Source organism: Camelus bactrianus, chromosome 10, assembly GCF_048773025.1.
Source record: "Camelus bactrianus isolate YW-2024 breed Bactrian camel chromosome 10, ASM4877302v1, whole genome shotgun sequence".
In the NCBI taxonomy this organism is placed as follows: domain Eukaryota; kingdom Metazoa; phylum Chordata; class Mammalia; order Artiodactyla; family Camelidae; genus Camelus; species Camelus bactrianus.
The window spans coordinates 55,886,176-55,904,935 of NC_133548.1; the positions used below are offsets into that span (position 1 = coordinate 55,886,176).

General features: G+C 38.8%; 1 protein-coding gene across 2 annotated transcripts in view; it reads left to right on the forward strand.

Annotated features, from left to right (window-relative positions):
- ANKRD42 (ankyrin repeat domain 42) overlaps nucleotides 1-16,752 on the forward strand; it is a 49,483-nt gene extending 32,731 nt beyond the window's left edge. For both annotated transcript variants that reach the window (XM_074372757.1, XM_074372758.1), the window contains 5 exons: nucleotides 484-659; nucleotides 3,843-3,969; nucleotides 6,966-7,110; nucleotides 15,185-15,267; nucleotides 16,521-16,752. In XM_074372757.1, the coding sequence (XP_074228858.1) occupies nucleotides 484-659; nucleotides 3,843-3,969; nucleotides 6,966-7,110; nucleotides 15,185-15,267; nucleotides 16,521-16,533 (544 nt within the window). In that variant the 3' untranslated portion in view covers nucleotides 16,534-16,752. The remainder of the gene's footprint in view (nucleotides 1-483; nucleotides 660-3,842; nucleotides 3,970-6,965; nucleotides 7,111-15,184; nucleotides 15,268-16,520) is intronic.
- Nucleotides 16,753-18,760: the final 2,008 nt, after the last annotated feature.

The window sequence follows — 18,760 nt, forward strand, 5'->3', positions numbered from 1 at the left end:
TATTTTTAAATTTCAAAGCCATGCTGAGTGCTTTGAGGGTTGAGGAAGGATGGCAATTAAGAAGGCTAGAGCTATAGTTTGCCCTAAAAGTGGGACAGAACTAATTCTACAGTCTAAGTGAGGCCATCAGGGAAAAGGCAGTAAATACAGATAATCGAGTAGGGTGGTTCTGGACTTCCTACTCAGTTGAGCAACTCTGTGTGGGGTCACACTAAATATTCTTTTGATAGTAGGTCTCCTCTTTCAGTTGGACTTTTGCCAATAAAAATTACCGAATCAATCTTTTAACCGGATGTCTGGTCCTTAGTTTCCAGTAACTGAGTTTCTCACGTGGCTGGATATGCATCAAATTGTCACTGACCTTCAGATTCAGTTTTGCTCCTTTCCTGAGTTGTAGAGTGTAATTCCCCAAATTAAGTGCAAACTGCAATATCAATTTGAAAAAGACGGTAGATCTTGTTAATTACTAATTCTTTTCTACAGGTTTGCCCATTTAGCAGCAGTAAAGCTATTGGAAGGACTACAGAAATATGATACAGATGATGAGAATGAAATTGATGAAAATGATATGAAGTTTTTTATAAGACATGGTGTTGAGGGAAGCACTGATGCCAAGGATGATTTAGGTCTCAGTGAGTCGGATAAAACAGATGCCAGAGGTAAGTGTGCCAACTCTTTTGTGATTTATCATTTAAAAAATACCATATCTCGTTTTTACCACAAATTTGGGAATCATCCAAAGACAACCACCATCTACAAAGTAAACTACTTTGATGTTTTGGGGGGAAACAGAGCTAGTACAGATTTTTGTACTAGGGGTTGTTGAACATACAAATAGTATAAGACATGACCTCTGTCCATCGAAGAGGGAAGGGATATTTTCATGTCATATGACCCTAATTTCACTTCTCATGATATTGTCAGAGTTGTGGTTCATGTGAATGGAGAAGAACTGAGTCAGTGGCATTCCTAACTAGGAGAAAGGTGAGAAGGAGCTGTTTCAACCGAGGTTAACCAAAACAAAGGCAGCTGGAGTAAAGTGAGCAGAGCTTGGACACTGGATTCAGACCTCAGAGCATCACCTCTTTCTAGCTGTGTTACTCTCTTAGCCTCAGTTTCCTCATCTATAAAAATGAGACTGCTCACATCATGTCACCCGCAGAGTTACTACACAGATGAAATGAGTGCACTAGAGAACAGGAGATGCCCGCCCATTGCTGAGGCTTCATAAACATCTGTTCCCTTCCTCTGGATCTTCAGAAAGTGTCTTCAGTTATTCTGGCAGGAAGAACGAATTGTACCAAAACTGTATTCTCCAAGGAAAACTTCCAATTCATGTCTAAATTAAAGAAAAATTTTAAAAAGAGCTCCCACAACATTGCCAGGCAGAGCATCACTCTCCAGGGGATGGTAGAAGCCCCTTCCCTGGTAAACACAACCTGAGGATGCTCAGGTCAGGGTTCCCAACCAGCAGCCCTCTGAGGTCCCCCCACAGTGAGGCCCAGAATCAGTGACCCCGTCAGAATTTCCTGACAGCTTTATTTATTTATTTTTTGTTATTTTTCATATATTTTAATTGAAGTATAGTCAGTTTACAATGTTGTGTCAGTTTCTGGTGTACAGCACGATGCTTCATTCATACGTGAACATACATATTTTCGTTTTCATATTCTTTTTCACTGTAAGTTACTACAAGATACTGAATATAGTTCCCTATGCTGTACAGTATGAACTTGTTGTTTATCAGATTTTGTGAGCATCCTCCTGTATTTTGAAGCGAGAGACACTCTGCCAGAGTTCAGTAGGTGGTCTGTGTGATTCAGTGGGTTTGTAGATGCAAGTCTTGGTGTATTGGGAGAGAGCGAGCTCTGAGTCTCTCTACTCCATCTTGGCACCTCCTCCCTGACAGCTTTATCTTAAATAACTTTACCAAGATGTAATTCATATACCATTCAATTTACCCATTTAATGGTTTTTAGTATATTCTCAGATATGGGAAACCATTATTACAATAAATTTTGTAGCACTTCCATCATCACAAAAAGAAACCTCGCACCCATTAGTAGTCAGTTCTCATTATGCTTACCCTCTTTTCCCTCTCCCTCAAAGCCCACGCGTTAGGTAACTGCTAATCTACTCTGTCTCTCTAGGTTTGCTTTTTCTGGGCATTTCACACGAATGGAATGATACTAGATGTGGTCTTTTGTGACCGGCTTCTTTCACTTAGCATAGTGCTTTCAGGGTTCATGCACATTGTAACATGGATCATTACTTCATAGTTTGTTCCTTTTTATTGCCAAATAATATTCTTGTTTGGATATACCACATTTTATATATCCATGCATCAGTTGTTGGACATTTCAGTTGTTTCCACATTTTGGCTGTTAAGAATAATGCTGCTATGAACATTCGTATACATGTTTTTGTGTGGACAATCCAGCATCCAGTCACCTTCAGTGACGAGGAAATCCCTATTGCCTAAGTGGCCCATTTCTATCTTTTGACAGGGTCCTTGTGAGGATTAAAATGTTTAGGGTACTCAGTGTAGTGTCCTGCACATCATAGGACTCCACAAATACATGACAGCTCTTACTGTTTTTGTTGAAAAGTTTCGCCTTTGTTGACGTAAGATCTGTCTTCCTGGAGCTAATCCCAGTTACTCCTAGCTCCTACTTCCAATGACTCCATAGAACAGCTCTTTCAAAACAAAGCCTTCAGATATTAAATTATATAATCTCAACAGCAACAATTTTTTCAATTTTATGTAACATTAAAAAAAAAATCCCCTTTACTTGCTTGCTAGTAGTTCTGGTGGTTCCCAAACCTGCCTGCCCATCAGATTTCTCTGAGGAGCTTTTACTAAGTACTGATACCTGAATGCGTAGGACTGATATATGGGGCTTAACCATGTACATTTAAAAAAGAACCCCAGTTGATTCTGTTGTATGCAGTTTGGAATCTGCAGCTCTAACCTATTGACAGATAAATCAGAGAGGTGAGTGTGAGGGAGGAGAGGCTGTGGTTTGCTAACCTGGATGTAAAGCAGAGTTTCTCCCCTTCTGCACTGATGACAGTTTGGGCAGGTATTTACTTGTTGAGGAGGGTTCTCCTGTGCATTGTGAGACACTTAGTAGCATCCTGAGCCTCAGGATGCCAACAGCCTGTTTCCCTCCGTCCCCCAAGGTTTGACAAGTGAAAATGCCTCTAGATATTGCCAAGTGTCCCTTGGAGGAGACAATCACCCCAGGCTGAGAACCCGTACCATAAATGATAGAAAAATCATAGTTTTGATAGTCAGAGAAGAGCTAAGAGTAGCTCTCAACATACTTCCTTCTCAGTGTCCCCTTGTGTAGATATCACAAGTGACTGATCATAATATTTTGGGGCTAGATTAGTTCTGGTTTATTTTAAATAAATCAAACATTTTAGTTTTTCTAATTTTCCAACATACAGTAGGTTATGTGTGGTCCTGTAATACACCACTAGTCCTAAACACTGCGAGTTTGTCTTCTTTTTCTTTTCTTCTCTTTTCTTCCTCTTTCTTTCTTCCTCCCCTTACCCTCCCCCTTCCCCTTTCTTGAGATATTACTAGTCATAACAATCTGATACATCCTCCAACAGCAGGAAAAGAATCCTCCATTTAGGTGTTTCATTGCTCTTACACCCTGATGTTCTAATGCTGATATCTGTCCTTCTGTGTTGATGCCACCGTCCCTCCCTGCCCTCCCCCAGACCACACAGACGCTGGCTCTAGAGGAGGAATATACCGTAGGACCCGCATCCTATGCACACACGAGCTGCTGTCTGTCTCAACCAGGTTCCTGTTCCACTCTGTCTTGCAGTGAGAGCTTACAAGAAAATTGTAGAATTGAGACACCTCCTGGAAATTGCTGAGAGCAACTATAAATGCTTGGGAGGAGTAACAGAAGAAGATTTAAAGCAGAAGAAAGAACAGCTCGAGTCTGAAAAGTAATGTCCTCCAAACTCTAGTGGTTTGTTTTTACTTACCTTTCTATATGCTACTTGAGGGTTTGTTGATCAACAACTTTTTTCCTCCCCACCAAAGGGTGTAAGTTTCCAGCCTGTTTTCCTCCTGAGCCCACAGATGGCGTTAAGATTTAAATTGTAAAATATACATAACATAAAATGTATCATCTTAACCATTTTTAAGGTAGGAGTCAGTAATGTTAAGTACATTCACGTTGCACAACCAATCTCCAGAACTCTTTTTTGTCTTGCAAAGGAGTTTTTGGTTGGTTGGTTGGTTGGTTTTGTTTTTTGAGACCACAGCTACTTTGAGCTTTTCAGCAGTCTGTAGCCATCCCTGTCAAATGGGATTGCTTGCTCACAAGTCTGCGACCCAGTCCTGTGTTCACTGATGGCGGTACCCTCAGGCTGCGCTCGTGCCTGGAGGCAGTGAGCGCCTCCATAGCCCCTCCCCTCTCATTCCCTGCACCGGAAGCTGGCTGGCTGCACACTGGGTACTGCTACCTAATTAATGGCTGCTGGGATAGGGGACTCCTGGTGCTTATTTCCTCCCACTGCCTCACTACTTTTCTGTGTGCTTTCCACAGTGGGCGGGGAACAATGGGAGAAAGGAGGGGAGACTTCTAGTTTAACAAAAAAAACAGGTCTGTAAAGAACGGTTTGCATGGATTCTCCACTTTCTCTGCCTGTTCCTTTGGTTGGGTTTCTTCCCCTCACACTCTTAGAACCTTCTGTTTCCCTTTCCTCCATCCTCTTCTGAATCTAGCCTGAGTAAGAGGTCTGGTAAAACTATACAGAGTAACATCTAATTCTAATCTTTGTTAAGAATTAGTATGTTATCCTTCCACGGGTACTTGGGAATCTGAACAGAAGACAAAACCTTAAGCCAAAATATTCCATGCTCTTAGTGGGTTTTTAGACACTAGGATGTTCTGGCAGATCAAAAAAAAATATTCTTTGTATCAGAGGCCCTCTTGGTATCTTACAAATCACATCACATAAGTAGCTCTCCAGTGCCTTTATATTGGTTTTTAAGCATTTGAGACATAGGATATTTTCAGTATTGGCCTCTGCCTAAGAACCTGGCTAAAAGTTCTTAGACTCCATGTAGTCTAGAAAAGTGCTTTGCAGTGGAGTATTATTTCCCAGAAAACAAGCTTTACATTTGCTCTCTGTACTTCTCTTCCAAGGCAGATACTACTGCTAAGGCCGCTGTGTCACTGCTGAGCACTGCTACGTGCAGGGCACCAGATAAGCCGCTCACGTGTATTACTTCATGCCAGCTTCACAGCTCCACCATCTGTCGTCTCACTACTCAGATTAGGAAACCAAGACTTAATGTAGAGGTTAAGTAACTTGTATAAAGTCACAAAGGGAGGACTAAGAGTCGGAGGTGGAGCCAGGATTTGAGTCTGAGTCTGTATGACTCCAAACCTGTTATCCAAGGTCATTACGATTTTAATAGTTTTTAATGAAACTTTTCATTCTAATCTTCATGTTTCAGTGTAAAGAAAACCTGGGTAAGTGTTGGTTTGAGGGATGTCCTCTTGATGATGATGTTCTCCATGGGTTAGATGAAACTCAGAATACAACGAAACCTGGTTGTATTATTCTGTCCTGGGGCTGATTTTCTTTTCTTACTTGCTGGATTCTGAGTTTCCACAGCTGCAGCTCTTTTAGCCTGTCCCTACCTTCAGCCCACTCACTTCCATACCAGAGCCACTCCTGTATACTCTTAGGTCACTCTCCTAGAGACCTGACACCCACGCCAGCATGCCTGGGAGTTCAGTTCCCCTCACCATCCAGCAATATGGCAGGAAAAACCCTGGTTCGAGTCATAGCATCACTTGTCTGGATTGATTTTAACATCTTCCTGGTATGTCTCCCAACTTCCTGTGCCTGCTCCCTAGTCCCCCACCCCATACCCTGCAGTCTGTTAATCGTGTTAAAACGAAGTCAGATAAATCTCACATACTGTTGACTGAAGGAAGCCAGGCACACAAATGTACATAATGGAAAATTTCATTTATAACCAGAGGCAAAGCTGATCTAATGTGATAAGTATTCAGAACTGTGGTTGCCTGTGGGAAGTGAGGATTGCCTGGGAAGGGCAGGGGGGAACTTTCTGAGATGATGGAAATATTCTACTTTATATCTTAGAAGTGATGGTGGATACAAAGGTTTACACATTAGTCAGAACTCATTGAATTGATCACAGTGTTTGTGTATTTCACTCAGTAAATTTTACATCATTAAAAAACAAGGCAAAACAAAACAAAACAAAAGGAAATTAAGTCAGATCATGCCCTCCAATGGCTTCCCATTTCACTCAAAGGAAAACTTAGTCCTTGCTATGGTTAGAAGGCCCTGCTTATTCTGGCTCCCTTGTACCTCTCTGATTCTCCCTTTTACACCTTGAACTACTTCTCCAGCCACTTTGGCCTTCTGGTTTCCTTCCAGTTCACCAGGCATTCTGCGTTAGGGCCTTTGCACTTGCTGGTCCCTCTGTCTGGAATGCTCTTCCTCCAGATGTCTACTTGATTATCTCACCCATTATCTTTATCTTTAGGACTTGCTCACAAGCCCCAGTCTCAGTAAGGCCTTCCCTGGCTACTGTGTATGAAGTATTAACCCCTTCTTGACAACATTTCCTATTACTTTCTTGCTTTATTTTTTCTCCCTTAGCATTTATCACCTTCCAGCATACCATATATTTACTTACTTATTTTCTTTACTGTCTATCTTCCTCCACTGCTAAGGTAAGCCCCGTGAGGGCAGATTTGGCCTGTTTTGTTCACTACTCCTCTATCCCCAGTGTCTAGATCAGTGCTGGCTGATAGCAGACTCTCCATATATATTTGTCCAATCAGTGATTTCTTCATTTGACTTAAATATAATAGATGAATGCTTTTCACTATTACCAAAAATAATTGCTAGTTTATACTGGAGATTGATTGAAAACAATTTTTTTTTGACAGGACTATCAGAGAGCTGCAGGGCCAACTGGAGTATGAACGGCTACGTAGAGAAAAATTAGAATGTCAGCTGGATGAGTATCGAGCAGAGGTGGATCAACTCAGGGAGACGCTGGAAAAAACTCAGGTTCCCAACTCTGTGGCTGTGGTTGGTATCCTTAACACATTTATCTTTCTCAAGTAGTAGTATAAAAGAGTAGCTAAGAGCCCAGGCTTTGGATGGAGCTGTCTATCTGTCTATCTGAACAGTAGCTGGGTTCTCAAGTGTGCTGTAAATGCTACTGTTCTTATTATTGTACCATACAAGGAAAAAATTTTACTATAAGCACAGTAATCAATGAGGATTCTAAGACAGCTAGAGTATGTATATTTTAACATTTTAAATATCCAAAAAAACTGCTTTGAATGGAATCCATGTAAGAAAGCTTCAAATCCTCAAAAGAGCAGTTTTGTTTCTTTTTTTAATTGAAGTATGATTGACTTGCAATATTATATTAGTTTCAGGTGCACAACACAGTGATTTGATATTTTATACATTATGAAATAATCACCACAGTAAGTCTAGTTACCATTTGTCATCATACAAAGATATTACAGTATTATTGACTATATTCCCTGTGCTGTGCATTACATTCCTGTGACTTTTTATTTTTATTTTTAAAAAATTTTATTGAAGTATAGTCAGTTTACAATGTTGTATCAATTTCTGGTGTGCAGCATCTGTTCTAGTCATACATGTATTCGTTTTCATATCCTTTTTCATTATAGGTTACTACAAGATATTGACTATAGTTCCCTGTGCTATACAGTGCTAGGTCCGTCCATGTTGCTGCAAATGGCATTATTTTATTATTTTTTATGGCTGAGTAGTATTCCATTGTATAAATACACCACAGCTTCTTGATCCAGTCATCTGTCGATGGACGTTTAAGTTGTTTCCATGTCTTGGCTATTGTATGTAGTGCTGCTGTGAACATTGGGGTGCATGTATCTTTTCAAATTAGAGTTCCCTCTGGATATATGCCCGAGAGTGGGATTGCTGGATCATATGGTAAGTCTATTTTTAGTTTTTTGAGGAATTTCCATACTGTTTTCCATAGTGGCTGCACCAATTTACATTCCCACCAACAGCATAGGAGGGTTCCCTTTTCTCCACATCCTCTCCAGCATTTATCGTTTGTGGACTTTTGAATGATGGCCATTCTGACTGGTGTGAGGTGATACCTCATTGTAGTTTTGATTTGCATTTCTCTGATAATTAGTGATAATGAGCATTTTTTTCATGTGCCTATTGGCCATTCATATATCTTCATTAGATAATTTTTTTTCCAATTTTATTTTATTTATTTTTTTAAGTGACTTTTTTAAACATTTTTTTATTGAGTTATAGTCATTTTACAATGTTGTGTCAATGGATAATTTCTTGTTTAGGCTATGACTTATTTATAATTGGAAGTTTGTATCCCTTAATCCTTCATCTAATTCATTCATCTTCCCACCCCCTCTCCTCTGTTCACTGTATGAGTCTGTTTTGTTATGTTTGTCATTTATTTTGGTTTTTAGTAAGAGCCTACTGTATTTGTCTTTCCCTGACTTACGTCACTTAGCATAGGTCTATCTATGTTGTCGCAAATGGCAGGGTTTCATTCTTTTTTATGGCTGAGTAGAAAGAGCAGTTTTAAGAGTAGAAAGGAGCCGGTGTGAAAATCATCATAGCATCTCTTTGTTCAGATTACACAGTAATAAAAACTAACCTTTGTAACACTTCACAAAATTCTTTGACCTGTTACAGTGTGTCATTTGATCTGCTCCCATGTAACATACAACAAAACCAAGGCTCAGAGAGGTTAAGTGACTTGTCTAAATTCACACTGTAATGGTGGGATCAATATTCAATCTCTAACTTTTGACTCCATAGCCTTTGTTCTTTTTATAATTCCTGGCTGGAATTATGAATTTGGAATTCAGAATATAGTGCTACAATATAGAAAAATGCTTAGAGTGGCAAATAAAGAAGACAAATATGTAGAAGGAAGCTAAAAAGAAAGTGATATGAGAAATAGATACAAAGAACAAATACAAAAGAGCTAGTGGAGTATAAAAAAATAGACTGAAAGTGACAGCCAGTAGTGCTTGTATTTCGGGACAAGAGGAGAGCAGGCGGAAAGTGGTCTGGGGGCACTTTGCCCCTCGCTGTCCTCTGCTAGTGAACACAGCCATGATGTGGCCCACATGGACAGTTCACGTGACTCAGTGTAGGGGGTCAGATATGTTTTGTATTTTCCTTCTGTGGGGAAATTTTTTCTTCAGTTCTTGCAGGTGAGTTAATTTTGTTCTAGATCTACATGACCTCAAATGTTAACTGTAATAAAAGCTTCCTGGCTGCTTTTTATTTTGTACAGACTAAATCATTAGTCTCTTTAATAACAACTTAAAAAATATTAAAATAACATATGTGCTTGTTGTAAAATGTTAAAAACAGGGCAGATGTTCCTCCCTATTACCAAGTTCCACTCTCCAGGGGGAGCTACTGTTAACAGTTTGGTATGTCTCAGAGTAGACAACATTCTGTTCATCTGCAAGAACATATTTCTATATACAAATTCAAACACTTCCTCTGGGTTTTGGTATCTCACCAGTGCTCAATTTTCCAAGGGGTATAATTAATCATAATCATTCTCTTCATTTTTACAGTAATCATCTTATGCTACATTTAGCCCCTGGGTCATTTCAGTATGAGAGGCCAGCCTGTACAGTCATGCGGTGTTGGCTAGCGGACACCCACCTTTAATAAACCGCCGCTGACACTCCACTTCCGCTCCCTCTCCACCTCATGGCAGGAACTCTGCTGACCCCGTCTCCTCAGAGGCAGGAACGCATGTTGTTCTTTGCTAGCTGCCTAGATCTTTTGGAGATCAACCAAGCTGCACCCCTTTTGAGTCAATCCAAATTGATCGTCTACTTAGAAAATTTTTGGTTTTTAGCTATATAAAAATATTCTTTTCTTGCCCAGAAGCGTCTGTTCCCAGGGTTGGGTTTGATGTCACACTCCTGAGCACATCCTCTGTAAAACCTCGCTCTTTACCTACAATGCGGAGGCTCTCAGGAGAGCTGACTCAAAGTCCTGCACCCTGGGCCCACCAGGTTCTGCAGTCCTGCCTTAGGTTACACCAGTTTTTGTAAACGAGCAAATGTCACTGACCTCTCATGGCAGCTGCTTATTTTGTTCTGCAAAAGCTTCTGGGTCTCAATATACTAATCTGTAAAATGGGGATAAGACCTACTTCATGGGATGGTGTTGACCTTAGATGAAGCAGTGTAGAAAGCCTGAGGTGTTTTCTGCCTAGCAGTAGTCAGGGTACCATAGTCTCCCTTCCTCATGGCTTTTCCTTCCTTCCTTCCTTTCCATTTTCTACATTTGAATTGTTTCAGCATTGTTAGTGGGTGAATAAACATGTAGAGCCACATGCATCTGAGAGTAAGAGGAATTAGTTTATTTTGGAGTCTAAATATATAAAGTATAAGTAAAATGAACTTTTGATTCAGTGCTCATTTATAGACTCTTGAAGAAGCTCTGACTAAATCTTTCTCCTGCCACCTTATGGTAAGGACCTATGATTGCATACAACTGTATCTTTAAGAACTTTTCCCCTGTAAATGAACCCATAATAGAGTAATTTTTAGCCAGAAAAAAATTCTGAGGATAGTTTGACATAATGCTCTTAAATCTTTTTTTAAAGTAATGATCAGTTTTGATAATAGTAACTATTTTTATAGTGCTTTCACACATTATCTCAGCCTGAATTAACCTACCTCACCTGCCTTATTTTTCCTATTCTCCCACATGTAGCCTACCTTTCCCGAACTTGGCCGCCCCTTTCCCACCCCCAAGCCTTTGTTTTGTCCATATGCCTTGAAGGCTCACTGTCAGCTCTGCCTCTCAAAATCCTCTAGGAGCCATCTGGTTTGTCCACCTCATCCTAACCTCCCTCATTATGTATGATCTCTCCCTCTCTCAGCAAGCCCTTTGTACTGCTCTGACTGCTCAGAGGGCACCTCATCATCCGCATTATAGTTTAATTGGATACTTTACCCCCAGTGCTGGAAAGTCAGGTTCTGTGAGATTGTCTAACTTGCCTTGATTAACAACATATTCATTGACAACAGTTACTGAGTACTTGTTACATGTTGGGCTCAGTGCCAAGAATTTTGTATCTGGAAGATGTCATTATCTTCATTTTACAAATAAGAAACCAAATCTCAGAGAAAATAAGGAATTTGTATAAAGTGAGACAGCTTGTTAGAGGGGTAGCCATGAGTTGAACCTAACTGCCCAGCCCCAAGCCTGTGCTTTTAATGACACTTATTCTTGCCATTATAGCCTGCAGACCCTTCCTGCTCACTCACTGTGCTTGTAAGAAAATTTATTTTGAAAAATTGATCTTTAAAATCTTTTGATGGTAGCTTGTCAATAGAGTTTATTTATGAAAATTTAAATATAAAATGTAATTTGATAAAGTGTTACATTGGAATTATACACATTAATTCACCATTTATTTCAAGATGTGTCTTAAATATAAAGTTGAGGTGATGAAGTTTCCAAAAGATAATGCAGTAGGATATCTTTGTGATCGTGGGGTAGAAAAAAAGTTGGTAGATTCAACTTTATTAAAATAAGATTTCACTTCATCAGGCACAACATTAACAGATTGAAAAGGCAAGCCAAAGAGTAGGAGAATGTGTTTCCTTTCTTCCTATTTTCCTTCCTTGTATCTAAAAGTATAAAGAACTTACACAAATCAATATAAAAAAGACAGGCAACCTGGTAAAAAACTGGGCAAGACATGATCAGGCACTTCACAAAAGAAGATATCCAAGTGGCGAATAAACATGAAAGTGTACTCAAATGTTATCAGAAATGTAAATTAACACCCAACAAGGTACCAGTATACCACCAAAATGGCTAAAATTAAAACAAAACAGACATTACCAAGTGTTGATGAGAATGTGGAGCAAGTGGAACATTATTATCACTGGTGATGGTGTAAATTAATTCTAGTCACTTTGGAATGTTGTTTGGTTGTATCTGTTAAAGTTGAACATATCCATACCCGTGACTCAATTCCCAGTGGAATGAGTACACGTCTCTTGATGTACACAGACAGGTACCAAAAGATGTGTACAAGAATGTTCATACTAGGATTACTATAGATATCCCCCAAACTAGGAAAAAACCACATATTCCATCAACAGTAAGAATAAATATATCTTGGTATAATAAAATAGAATATTATACAGTAATGGAAATGAATGAATTACTGCCCTACATATCACTGTGGATCAATTTCACAAACATAATGCTGAGCAAAACTACAAAAAAGTACTGAATGATGCCAGGCAGTCCCAAAATAGGTAAAATAAATCAAGTTAATACTGCCTGGGAGGAGGCAAATGGAGGCTTCTGGGATATAGGTAATGTTCAATTTCTTGATCTCAGTTGTGGCCACATTGGGTGTGTTTGCTTTGTAAAAATTCATCACACTGTACAGTTTGGGGGGCACTCTTTGATATGTGTATTATACTTAAAATGTTTACTTAAAATTTTTAAACTAGATGGGAACTGTAATCCTTTTGGCAGAGATGCATATCCACAGAATGAAGCGCTGACTCCTCATAGCTTCCATCTCCAAAACTAGAATCATTCAGGAAGTCATTGGTCTAAAGCTTTGGGGCCATGCTTACTAATCAAGAATGGCCAACCTGGAATTGGTAATACTCCATTACTTTTGTGTTTAACTTACCCTGGTTTTCTACCTACAAGGATTTGGAACTAGGTTGGGCACTGATATGGTCTCTGCTGGGCTTCTCCCTGTCCTCTTGGAACAATCTGAGGGCTTAAGTGAGCTCATCCAAGCTGAGCTTTTAGTCTAGGGAAGTTCTAGAAGTTTGTGATTTCTCTGTCTTTCTAAATTGGCTACACTGCCTTGACACTCTGCTAAGAAGAGACTGTGCTAGCAATCAAGAAAGTGGCATTTATCTCCTTTCAGTTGTATATGCTTCCCAGAACTTCTCAGGTTGCATGGAATTTTTTAAAAATAAGAATTCCATATACCCAAGCCATAGTTTGTAGGTCCATGCCCTCTGTCAAGTTTCCTGTGCAGTATTAATCTCTTCAACAAACCTGTAAATTCTCTCAGATGGAAGTCCTTTCACACAGGGGTTGTTGCCTAATTTTGTTGGTGTAATACTAGACTGCATGTAACCTGGAATTGCTCTGGGTGCCTAAGCACTGGGATTCACATTTAATATCTCAGTATTGTAGCGCTCTTCTCGAGTTTGGGAGAAAACACATATTAGGGAGAAATATGTTTCTGACTATAATTCATGATGAGGAAATGAGTAATCTTGGTGAAAGAATGTTCCCCAGATGCAGGAACTTCTGGAATTTGAAGGTTTGGCAGTTTCAGTGAACACTTACTGGAGGACTGTCAGCTGCCAAGCACGTATTTTCTTTTGAACTAGTTTACGCTAAGGCCTGGTTAGACAGAATAAGTTACATATTTTTTGTTAGTAGAGCTTTTGGTATTTAACCACTACTTCTAGAGTATTTGAAATTGTTAAAAACCTTTAGGAGTTAGCATATATGAAAAGTAAAGGAAAATAAATAGAACTGTTTCTTAAAGTCTTAAACTCTATTAAGCAGTAGAAACTCAGTTACCTCTGACAAGTAGCTTTGTTTTTTTTCCTCGTGTTCTTTCTCTAATTCCATCTATTTGGGTGAGGTTAAACTCCTGCCCTACCTCAGTGTTTTTCTTTCATGGCCATCTTTGCATTTCATCCCCTAATGATCCCGAGTCCCTCCTGAAACCTGGGGAGGGTGAGGAGGAAGGGGTGAATCGAGCACTTCTTTTAATTGGCTACTCCCCCACAGACTCCTGAGTAGGAACCATACCTCATTCCTTTTTGTGTACAGATAGTATACTGTATACAGTATTCAGTGCAGTTCTAGGAACTGAACGAGCAAGTTTTTTGCTAAAGATAGGATTGAGGAATGGTTATAACATGAACTTTGGTGTCAGACAAAATTCATATTCAAATCCTGCCATTTAGTTTTGTGACCTGGGAGAAAGCTGTTTAACCTCTCTGACTTCTGTCCCTGTATCTGTAAAATGCTGGTAATACGACCTACTTCACCTTGTTATATGTAAAGTATTCACCATATGCTAAGCCCCAATGAAATGTTTGTTGCTATTGGTCTTAAGGCTGGTTGGTAAGCTTTTACAAGGAGGGACCATCGTATTACCCTGCGCCCACCAGTGCCTGGCCACTGTAAGGGCTAGCCGATTCTCCACCTGCTCCTCTGTCAGGTTTGTGGCTGAGAGTAGGGGAGGGACAGCTGTGTGGTTGTTTTTCTGGGTGGTGGTGGAATAATGGCCACTTGCTTCTCTGTTCACACACTACTATAGGAGTTAAGCTAACTGACCTCATTAGCAAAGGTGTAGGCAGGAGCACCTTGGGGAATACTTACTCCAGCCATGGGCTCTCCTCATGGACACATGCCTTGTGATGTTCCTGAAACTACTGCATTTAGATCTGTTCTGTCCTGTCCCACTGGGTGCAGAGTATTTTTTGACTAGAGAATTATTCAAAGATGAATGACATCTAGTGAGTATCCACTGTGTTTCTAGTCCTCTTTTGCTCCTTCTCATAGCACTTACTAAGTGAATCTTCTGTGCTAGGTACTGAATACCACGATGGATGAGAAACAGAAACAGTGGGTGGCAGGGCAAAGTGGGACATAAGACAAAAGCAGTTGAGGGATGTTGTGTGAACAGAGGAGGAAATGCAGGTCCCAGGAAATGTGACTCCTAGAACAATGGGGCTTACAAAAAACTGAGGATGGCATGCTAACACTTTGTGTTAGCAATGTTGTGAAATGTTGGTCAAAGAAGAAGAAATAACAAGGTGTTCTGTATGGGGGATACATGAGGCAGAGGGAGGACTGGATGGTTTCTCAAGGTGCCTCTCAGTCTCATGAATCAGCAGAATATGATGCACTGGTACTTCGAATGTGAGAGTTTATTTACACAAAATTCTAAAATAAATGTAAGCCAGAATTGAAAATATTAGTATGGTTAAATTTTTTCTTTTGGAACAGATAATGTAGAAAGATGAAAATGTATCTAGCACAGAATCTTATTTGGCTCTCTTTTCCTTTGTAGGAAGACGACTCTTCTTGTGAGTTCAGCAAAGAGAAGAGGCGAGTGAAGAAAAAGGTGTCTTCTGGGGGAGTTTTTGTGAAAAGGTACTAAGTACTGATCAGTGAAATAACTTTAAAAAAACTTGCTTGATTTTTCTCTTTTATTCTTAAATACATATAAATGTAAATCTATATAAATTCTTCTCAGCATTACTCTCACATGGTGTTATTACAATTCTGAAAGCAGAAATATATTACATGTTATCAAAGGGGTTAAAAATTACATGGACTCAGTTATACTCCCCTCCCAATATACTTCTTATATATTTATGTAGGCAAGGCTAGATTTATGAGTAATTTGCAAGCATTCACATAAAATTTAAAATATAAGATAATACAGTCTAGTAATCGAAAGATACCTAGTTATTGATATTAAAGATTATTAAAGTTCTGTTAATGGCTTCACAGTAGAATTATATTTCTTTTGCTTTCTAGAGAGTACCATTTTACTAGTGTAGGTATAGCTTTTTCTTCAATTTTTTCAGATGATTTTTAAAAGGCATCTAACCTTGGAAGAAAATAAGTTTTAGAAAAGGACAACTTTACAGGAATAACCAAGTATCTCACTCAGGAAAGTTTACATAAAATGAAAATCAGCTCTTGTAAAAAGAAAAAAAAAGTGCTAAAAATATGCCTTTAAATAATCTGCTTTAGAATTCAGCCATTGTTCTGTCTTGCAAGCTTCATAAAAAAGGAGTAACAGAGACAAGACGGAGGGGATAGGATGAAAAACATGCGGCTTTATTATTTTTCCTTCTCTTTTTTCCCCTTGACTTTGCTGACCAAAAAACTATGGCATTTCATTTCAGTTCCGAAGGCAGTTCCCTCACTTTTCCTACCCTACCCATTTCTTCCCTGAGCCAGCAAAGACGTGGGACTGTCTTGGGGCGTTTGTCTAGATCCTGCCTCCCCCTGAGCATCTGACTGCTGGCTTTGGGCTTGGCTTCACTGGCAGCAGCCTTCTTCTTTTTTTAAAAATTGAAGTATAGTCAGTTACAATGTGTCAATTTCTGGTGTACAGCATAATGTCCCAGTCATGCACATATGTACATATATTCCCCTTCATATTCTTTTTCATCAAAGGTCATTACAAGATATTGAACATAGTTCTCTGTGCTATACAGAAGAAATTTGTCTTTTTTTTATATATATATAGTGGCTAACCTTTGCAAATCTTAAACTCCCAAATCTATTCCTTCCCACCTCCTTTCCTCTGGTAAACAAAATTGTTTACTATGTCTGTGAGTCTGTTTCTGTTTTGTAGGTGAATTAGTGTCCTTTTTTTTCTTTTCTTTTAGATTCTACATATGAGTGATACGGTATTTTTCTCTTTCTGGCTGACTTCACTTAGGATGACAATCTCCAGGTCCATCCATGTTGCTGCAAGTGGCATTATTTTATTATTTTTTATGGCTGAGTAGTATTCCACTGTATAAATATACCACAGCCTCTTTATCCAGTCATCCATCAATGGACTTTAAGGTTGCTTCAATATCTTGGCTATTGAATATAGTGCTGCTATGAACATTACGGTGCCTGTGTATCTTTTCAAATTAGAGTTCCCTCTGGATGTATGCCCAGGAATGGGATTGCTGGATCATATGGTAAGTCTATTTTTAGCTTTTTGAGGAATCTCCACACTGTTTTCCATAGTGGCTGCACCAATTTACATTCCCACCAACAGTGTAGGAGGGTTCCCTTTTCTTCACAGCCTCTCCAGCATTTATCATTTGTGGACTTTTGAAAGATGGCCGTTCTGACTGGTGTGAGGTGATACCTCATTGTAGTTTTGATTTGCATTTCTCTGATAATTTAGTGATACTGAGCATTTTTTCATGTGTCTATTGGCCATTCACATGTCTTCACTGGAGAATTGCTTGTTTAGGTCTTCTGCCCATTTTTGCATTGGGTTTATTTATTTATTTTTTTGAAGTTGTATGAGCTATTGATATATTCTGGATATTAAACCTTTGTCAGTTGCATCATTTGCAAATATTTTCTCCCATTTCTTAGGTTGTGGTTTTGTTTTACTTATGGTTTCCTTTGCTGTGCAAAATGCTTTTAAGTTTAATTAGGTCCCATTTGTTTATTTTTGCTCTTATTTCTATTGCCTGGGTAGACTGCCCTAGGAGAGTATTGGTAAGATTTATGTCAGAGAATGTTTTGCCTGTTTTCTTCTAGGTTTATCATGTCTTGTTTTATATTTAAGTCTTTAAGCCATCTTGAGTGTATTTTTATGTATGGTGTGAGGGAGTGTTCTAACTTCACTGATTTACATGCAGCTGTCCAGTTTTCCCAACACCACTTGCTGAAGAGACTCTTTTCTCCATTGTATATTTTTGCCTACTTTGTCGAAGATTGACCGTAAGTCTGTGGGTTTATTTCTGGGCTCTCTATTCTGTTCCATTGATCCATATGTCTGTTTTTATGCCAATAGCATGCTGTTTTGATTACTATAACGCTGTAGTGTTGTCTTAAGTCTCGGATGGTTATTCCTGCAGCTTTGTTCTTTTTCTTCAGTATTGCTTTGGCAATTCTGGGTCTTTTGTGATTCTATATAAATTTTAGGATTATTCTAGTTCTGTGAAAAATGTCCTGGGTAATTTGATAGGGATTGCATTAAATCTGTAGATTGCCTTGGGGAGTATGGCCATTTTAACAATACTGATTCTTACAATTGAAGAGCATGGGATATCTTTCCATTTCTTTAGGTTATCTTTAATTTCTTTAATCAGTGTTTTGTAGTTCTCTGTAAGTCTTTCACCTCCTTGGTCAGATTTATTCCTAAGTATTTTATTGTTTTGGATGTGATTTTAAAAAGGATTGTTTCTTTACTTTCTTTTCCTGCTATTTCATTGTTAGTGTAAAGAAATGCAACCGATGTTTGTATGTTAATCTTGTATCCTGCTGTCTTGCTGAATTCTTATCAGCTCTAGCAGGTTTTATGTGGTGCTTTTAGGGTTTTCTATATACAACACTATTTCTTTTAAATTGAAGTACAGTTGATTTACAATGTTGTTAGATTCTGGTGTACAGCATAGTGATTCAGTTATACATATATATTTATATTCTTTTTCATAATAGGTTATTACACAATACTGAATGTAGTTCCCTGTGCTATACAGTAGGGCCTTGTTTATTTTATGTATAGTAGTTTCTATCTGCTAATCCCAAACTCTAATTTATCCCTCCTCACCCTTTCCCCATTTGTAACCATAAATTTGTTTTCTATGACTGTGAGTCTCTGTTTTGTAAATAAGTTCATTTGTACTATTTTTTAGATTACACATATAAGTGATGTCATATATCTGTCTTTCTGACTTACTTCACTTAGTATGATAATCACTAAGTCCAACCATGTTGCTGCAAATGGTATTTCATTTTTAATGGCTAAGTAGTATTCCTGTGTGTGTGTGTGTGTGTGTGTGTGTGTGTGTGTGTGTGTGTGTGTGTATACATCTTCTTTATCCATTCATCTGTTGATGGACATTTTGGTTGCTTCCACGTCCTGGCTATTGTAAATAGTGCTGCTGTGAAC